This window comes from Lolium perenne, chromosome 2, assembly GCF_019359855.2.
Source record: "Lolium perenne isolate Kyuss_39 chromosome 2, Kyuss_2.0, whole genome shotgun sequence".
Taxonomy (NCBI): domain Eukaryota; kingdom Viridiplantae; phylum Streptophyta; class Magnoliopsida; order Poales; family Poaceae; genus Lolium; species Lolium perenne.
The window spans coordinates 225,170,652-225,178,603 of record NC_067245.2 but is presented as its reverse complement, the minus strand read 5'-3'; the positions used below and the strand labels follow the sequence as shown (position 1 = coordinate 225,178,603).

General features: G+C 45.5%; 1 protein-coding gene across 1 annotated transcript; it reads right to left on the bottom strand.

Moving 5' to 3' along the window:
* Positions 1 to 5,235: 5,235 nt before the first annotated feature.
* On the bottom strand, positions 5,236 to 7,262 carry LOC127330469 (12-oxophytodienoate reductase 1). The gene is made up of 3 exons (XM_051356669.2): positions 7,078 to 7,262; positions 6,303 to 6,748; positions 5,236 to 5,961 (listed from the first exon to the last, which is right to left on the bottom strand). Exons 1-3 carry the CDS (start codon positions 7,134 to 7,136, stop codon positions 5,378 to 5,380), a joined length of 1,089 nt encoding a protein of 362 aa, XP_051212629.1. The 5' UTR covers positions 7,137 to 7,262; the 3' UTR covers positions 5,236 to 5,377.
* Between the last annotated feature and the right edge of the window lie 690 nt (positions 7,263 to 7,952).

Here is a 7,952-nt window from a genome sequence, read left to right as displayed (position 1 = left end):
CCACGCACCCAAGCGAGCCTCTCTGCCTATCCAAAGATGCAGTACACGGGACCGACCTTCCCCGTCCGCGCACCAGGCCGGAGCTACTCTATCCGGCGGACGTCCTCGTCGAGACCACGCTCCGTGTGTGGCAAAGTCGAGGTGGAGGACCGAGGTCGAGCTCACTCGAGACTTCCTCGATGAGGGGTTCTCCCACCTCCCACCGGGCTCGCCCGTCATGTACTACGTCAACGAGTCTCGTGAAGGCGTCTCCCTCAAGCTGCTCACGGTCACCTTCGCCAACCGATTTGACGCGTACGCCCTCCTCGGTGAGGTCTTCTGGTGCGGCTGCGAGTCAATCTTATTCACCATCTACAACGTCTTCACCGATTGCGACGCCATCTTCTTCTCCGGGAAACCTATGCATTGCCTCCCGTACTACAAGTGAAGACGCTGGTGAAGACGATGGTGCGGCGCAGGTGGTGCGGCCAAGATGTGTTCTCGTCAAGCTCGTCATGATTTTTTAGCTTTACATTTTCATTTTCTATGTGGTTCCGTGTCGAGTCGTGTCAAGTCGTGTGTTACTCAACTTATTTATCTAGGGTACCCATCTATCTATCTAAGTTATTTCCGTGTAATGGTGGAACTAAGCATCTTATGTATCGAATTTATCTAAGTTATTTTACGTGATGATCTGGCTACCAATATTTGCATCTCATATATCTTAGTTTTCTATGATTTCGATGTAATATATCAAGGGTGTATGAATCATGAAATCACAAACATGGATCCAAGTATGAACTTTGATGTAATATAAGTAGGGTACCCATATAAGTATGAAACAAAAAAACCACAAACACGCAATGCTTGAAATCAGATAAATGCACCCTTTTTCCCTCGCAAAAAATAGAAAGATGCACCCTTTTTTGTTTGATTATTTTTCCAACCTAAACCACAAACACGTAATGCTTGAAATAACAAAGACGCACCCTTTTTTTGGTTAAGCAGCGTGCATAAACACAAAGAACAAACATATGCGTCCTTACACCATAAACCAAGTCACGAACTAGAACTAACTATAGCTAGATTTTTTGCTTTTGCTTTTCAATATCTTTCCATCCACCCCACTGGTTACCAGATCAATCCTTCACGCTACCAAACAAAGCGGTCTTGGGTTCGAGTCCCAGCCGCACACTTTTTTGTTTGTTCATTTTTCACCATTTTTTAAACACCATTCTCATCTGCCCAAAGCCAAACCTTTGCCACTAGCAAATTTTGATCAGATTTATTTATTTCAAGCTTGCAAATTCAAGCTTACAAGTTCATACAATTTGAAGCTTACAAATTCATCACAAAGTCATGCCTTTCCATACAAGTGCGATGATAACACCACCTACAAATGCACAAATGTAATTCCAAATTTTTGTTTGATCTTCGAGCTCTCTAATCTTCTGGTTCATCCTCCTTAGCTCAAAAGCTACCTCTCTGTCAATGCGTGCTCCGCCCTCCGTCTCTTCTGCACTAGCTATCGCGGCGACCCGTGTCGTTTGTGGCAAGATGGGCAACCATTATTCGTGCTCATCTAGCAGCTGATTCATTAGCGTCTGGACCAAAACATCGACCCAAACGAAGAAGCATTTTATCTGCAAGCACACGAAAGAGATCAACCACATTGAGCACAAACTATGCACAAAATACTGAATTTCCACTATTCTTACCCCTTTCTCGCTGCTGCACACGTAGAACGGACGATTGGTGTTCTTCGGTGTGCGCGAAATCCTCCGATCAACGGCCGCCCGATACCGCGGACAGAGGAGGAACGGCATCTCCATGTGCACCGGAAGCTCGAACCGAGAAGTGGCACGGGAGCTAGAAGAAGGCATGGATTGAGGTGGCGCGGGATCTGAACCGTGAGGTGCTTCTGGCAGACGGCTGCGCCCTCCGCAGCTCCCGCCGTCGGCGGCGCTCCCCGTCAACAAGGCCCTCTCAGTCGCCCGCGCCGCACCTCTGCGAGGGGCTGTCTCCAACCCCGTCGATTTCTGCTCACCGATGCGAGCTCCGTCGCGCGTTCAGGTCGATTTTAAATGGGGTTGAGCTCCAACGTTTACCTTGTGGGTCCCACGTGAAACGGCCAACAACGGTCCTCTTTTCAAACGCGTCTCCGCCTGGTCCCACCTGAAACAGCCGAGTCAAGGACGTTGACCTGAATGAAACAGCAGACTCACGGAACGAGTTGTTGCACACAGATTAGTGGCAAAACTGAGCACCATTCTGCTCTAGTGGCAAAACTGAGTGTTGCGCGGACTGTAGTGGCAAACCAATAATTAACCCCTAACATTTAGGATGGCAATTTAACTATTAATTTATTTTAGTGCTTAAAGCTATAGTTTTGGTGCTTTTTCATGTCTTTACTTGCTATATACACATCAAATATGGCCCCTATTTTTTATCCCTCTAAAATTTCCAGAATTATACAGGATGTTTCGTGCCTAAATAGTTGTAAGATGGTCTTTCATGTATTGGTCAGGCTTTTTAAAATATATGAGGAAAAAATACGGTACCTCTGGTGCAAATCGCGTTATCGAGATGGGACTCAAGCCATAAGTTTTATCCATAAGATTTTTCGTGGATGATGATGCTTCTTAATTGGCACCTCAAAAGGGCTTAACCTTCCTCGCTCCGACATCTAAAACTTTCATACTTTTTTCGGAGTGGAACCGTGCCATATTTTTTTCAAAGTGTGGTAAGATAGATCGAACTGATGTTTAGCATTCCATATTAATGTATAGTTTTTAATCAATGTTTCAACAAATCGTGTAATTAGGTTGTCATAAGTTTGCATCAGTGGAAAACACATGTGTAGTCATGTGACTGGTGTAGCATAAAGGAAAATCAGTGGAGTGGTCGATTGGGCTGAAAAACAAAGGAGGTGATCTTTTGTTGTTGAATACAAAAGCACTTGAGTGAACTGTGGGGCAGAAAACGAAAAGGGGTATATTCAGCGCCTTTCTCGCTGTTGCACTCGCCGGAGCAAGAGTATGAGTGTATCTGTGTATGACATGGTTGATGAAGAGCTAGGTGCCACAGCCCCATGCACGTACGTACTCCCTGGCAATGCATGATGCCTCACGGGATGAATTGATTTGTGTCCGTCTCCAGCTAGCAACTTTGTACGTGCCATTTTTTTTTCTAGTACACGGTATACTACGAACTACAACTACACTGAGTACAATTATATATAAGATATAAGTACAGTTACATACAAGACACGAGTACATTTACGTACAAGATACGAGTACCGTTACGTATAAGACAGGAGTACATTTATATACAAGACACGAGTACATTTACCTACAAGACACGAGTACAGATACATAGAACACTCAATTACAGTTACACACATTAACGAGTACAAGAACAACCATACACACGAGCGAGTCAAGTACAGGTACGATCGCGCACACAAGCAAGTACAGTTACAGAAGTACAGTCGCGCACACGAGCAAATACATGTGCAGAAGTACTGGTACAGAAATACAATCAAGCACATGATCAAGTACAGGTACAATCGCGCACACAAGCAAGTACAGTTACAGAAGTACAGTCGCGAACACGAGCAAGTACTGGTACAGAAGTATAGTTGAGTGAAGTCGCACACACGATTAAGTACAGATACATTAACGCACCCGAGCAAGTACAATTACTCAATAAAGGGAAAAACAGCACCAAATACACAAAAAAACAGAAGTACTTATCAGTTCAAGCACAAGTACAATTAGGTAGACACCACGAGTATAACCATACCAGTAATACGGAAAAAAAATCTCAAAACCTATCAACATGGAATCTAGTTTTGAAGATCTCGACGCGAGGATCTCAAAAGTGAAAACGGATCGTAATTTAGACTTACGAGTCTCAAGATATTTTATTTTGAAAAAATGAATCTAAAAAATAAAGGAAAAAGCTGACACTACCCAGCCTCCCCGTTGTCTTCTCTCTTCTCTCTGATCTCCACCTTGCTTCCTCTTGTGACATGTGGCGAGCAGGGAGACCACTTGCCATAGATTTTCTGCCACCACAGCGCGTCACTTGTCGTGTGCGGAACGAGTTATGTTCCCTTCGCGAAGGTGGGTATTTTTCTAACGATTTCGGCGGTCGTGTGCATGTTATAGTTTGTTTCTTTGACAAAGAAAAGCCCATTCAACTGTTGTTATCTGATTAGCCCACTTCTTAGCCCATATCAGGCCGAAAGGTCCATAACCTGGCATCATGATTCATGCGCATGCACTTCCGCCTTGGTTGTCAATCTTGGTTATTTGTTGTTATCTAAACATTGCAGATACACCATGTGATAAAAAAAAGTACTCGCGGAACCACATGCATGTCAATCTTGGTTGTTTGTTGTTATCTAAACATTGCAGATACACCATGTGATAAAAAAAAAGTTCACCCTTCCTGTTGGTTCCATGTGCTGCCGCAAACACGTTGCTTTCATGTTGGTTCCGTGTGGGATAGTGAGGAATTGAAAGAGGTGAAGAACACCAGGAGAGAGGCAGGCTCGGCACTGTTGTGCGGATGAAGCGGCAGATCGGAATGAATCAATGGAAATGTTGTGTGCGCTTGCTCTGTTTAAATGCGTGTATTGTACCGAAGAGCTGAATCAGAGCCGTGATGATGGCACAGACTAAACTGAAAAGAGAAGAAAAGATAGGAGGTATGGCCACGTGAAGAACTGAATGATGTGTGTATGCTTGTACTGTCGAAGTTGATTCATTACCACTTTTAAGATTTGTATCTTTGTTAAGAGAATTGCTGGAAGACAATGTCGTAGAGGGCAGGCTGTTTGGTATTTGACTGATGGATTCTAATTTTCATGGATTGCATCTTGGTTTGGGTTAGGACCTTAAGAACAGATGTTAGTTTCTGTTGGTATTTAACCGATGCACATTTTAGTTTAGTTATTGCTCCAACGTGACTAGATAACATGTCTTCTGGCTTCTTGATCCCAATCCTTGCACCAAGTTTAACGAAGCATAACTCTGGCCTGACGGGTCATCTTGATCTCTCTATTGGTCTAAACTGACAGTAGCATTCTGATCATGTTATAATGCTCTATCTCTTGTCCTGCAAAGCTAACAAACTGGATAGCTCTATGATGAAAGTTTCTATATGATTTTTGGTCGGCCGTAGCAACGCACAGGTAATCAGTAAAAATAAAAATAATAGAAAAACTGGTGCATTTGGTGACAGCGCACATCACAACAAGGCTGACCTGGGTCTTGATTATATGCGAAGCAACAATCATACATTGGTTATTTTTGGATGAAATACAACACGGACACCTGCACGTACATTTAATTATTGACACACAATTTGTCGAACGAAGCTAGATTGATGACTATTCGAGGAACGGGTAGTCGGTGTAGCCGACGATAGGGTCCGGGGTGTAGAAGGTCATCCTGTCATAGTTGTTTAGCTCTGCCCCGACCTCAAACCTCTTTGGCAGGTCTGGGTTTGCCAGGAACAGCCGCCCGAAGGACACTAGGTCGGCATAACCCTCGGCGATCACCTTGTTCCCCTCAGCGCCATCGTACCCACCGTTGGCGATGAAGGCACCCTTGAACACCTCCCTATACGGCAGCAGCCGCTTCGGCACCACATGTCGTCCCTCCACGATTGCCATTCTCGGCTCGATCATGTGAATGTAGAGGATGTGGTGGTCGTTGAGCTTGGTGGAGATATAGAGCGCGAGGGAGTGAGGGTCGGAGTCGTGGCATTCCATGTAGTCGGCAAAGGGGGAGAATCTGATGCCGACTCGGTCGCCGCCGATCTCCTTCGCGATTGCCTCGACCACCTCAAGAGCGAAGCGGCATCGATTCTCGAGGCTACCGCCATACTCGTCGGTGCGGTCATTGGGGTTGTCCTTAAGGAACTGGTCGATGATGTACCCAAAGGCGCCGTGAATCTCCACGCCGTCGAAACCTGTCACATGATTGACGTCACGGTAAGCAGACTTTGAATGCATGCGCGGCCAGCACATGATTTGAGAATACATGACCTCTTAGGTAAGGACATAGTCTCTGAGGCCAGGCTTTGATCCTTGTTAAGTTGTATATATACACAATTACACATACATGTTAGGAAATTAATTGTATATTCGGGAACTATTTTTTAGGAAAATTCTAATGGTACACAATTTCTACTCAACAGTTTTACTATTTTTAACTGAATAATTTAGTTGATTAAGTTGTTCAAAATGAGATGTTTGATGGAACAATTTTTTTCCTAAAACCCCGCATCTTGGAACATAGCTAGGTACCTACCCGCGTCGATGGCGTTCTTGGCGGCCTTCCTGAAATCATCCACGATCATGGGAATCTCCTCTACCGTGAGTTTCTTCGGTGGTGAAAACTGCTCGAGCCTCCCATCGAAGCTCATCTGCGGTCCCACTCCCTTCTCCGTGCTGGACACCGGCGCCTTCCCACCGGGCTGGAGCTCATAGCTGGACACGCGGCCCGAGTGCCAAATCTGGCAGAAGATCACAGCGCCCTTGGCGTGGACGGCGGCGACGATGGGCTTCCACGCCTCGACGTGCTCCGGCGTCCAGATCCCCGGGGTGTTGTGGTACCCCTGGGCCGTGTCGGAGACGCCTGTGGCCTCCGTGATCAGGAAGCCGCCGGGCGTTGCCCGCTGCGCGTAGTATACAGCTGCGTGCGGCTGTGGAATGTTCCCGTAGGAGCGCTGGCGGGTGAGCGGGGCTAGCACGATCCTGCATTCATGCATGATCACCATAGTACTTAGGTGTCAGCCATAATTGAGAGCCTTTTGATTCGCAGGAACATAGGAATAGAAACATATAGGGTTAGAGTGGCATGTCCCCTTCAATTCTACATGATTGTAAAAATTCAGAAGTTTTTACCAGATAGTGTTTGATATCCCAGGAAAATCAAATAAATTCTAGCGAGATATTTAAGTGGATGGAAAATTATCTCCAGAAAAGTGCAACTGAATTCTTAGTGATCCACAGGATTCTAATCCTATGAAAATCTTTTCCATCCCAATAAGCCTGAATTATTATACAAGTGGCAGGACAGCTACCTATGGGAGAGGTCGAGCTGGCCCATCTTGTATGGCGTCAGGAGAGAGATGGGCTCCATAGCTGCACGTACTAGCTTTCTGAGTTTGAGCTCCGAACAATGGCGACAACCGCTAACCACTGCCTAGCAGGAGTGAGCTGCAGGAGGAAGAGGATGAGTGGGATAGTAGAATGGAGGTTACCATTAGCCAACATCTCCTTTTATAGATTGCATGGAGTCATGGTGAGATGGATGATATTACTACAGTATATTATAAGCGCGAGGGGTAGGGATTGTAATATGAAAATGCTGTAGTGGGAGTGAGATCATTTAGTGGACGGTCATGTGGGGATACGGCTGCTAAGCTGTATTTATTTTATTTATTTATTTTGCCGCCTTTTGTTAATCACCTCGTACACTAACCACTACACAGCAACAATTAGCATCAGTGTATCACACTTGACAAGGAGTCAACGAGGCATCAAGTTATGGGCCTTTTCGTTTTACTTTACCAGCCGAAAGAGACAACCACCAATTGTTTGTCTGTTATCTTCGTCACTACTCTACACCTCGGACGGGCCTTTCTCTTCTTCAGATTCTTTTATAAGAGCATCTCCAGCCGGCGCAAAAATCTGGCGCGCTAAACCTCCGTTTCGGCGCGCTGTAAACCGCTGGCGCGCGTGATACCGAATTTTTCCCCACCAGATGCTTCATTTTGCAACACGCGTTGGTGCGGGAGAAAAAGCACCTCCGCCGGAGGCTCTATGTTGCAGCGCGCGGGGCGCAAACTGCTAAATTCGACCGTTTTTTTTAAATTAATCAAACAAACAATGAAAATTTGATCAGAAATAGAGGACGAAAATACAAATCGAAACTGAGCTACTCGTCTGACTCCCT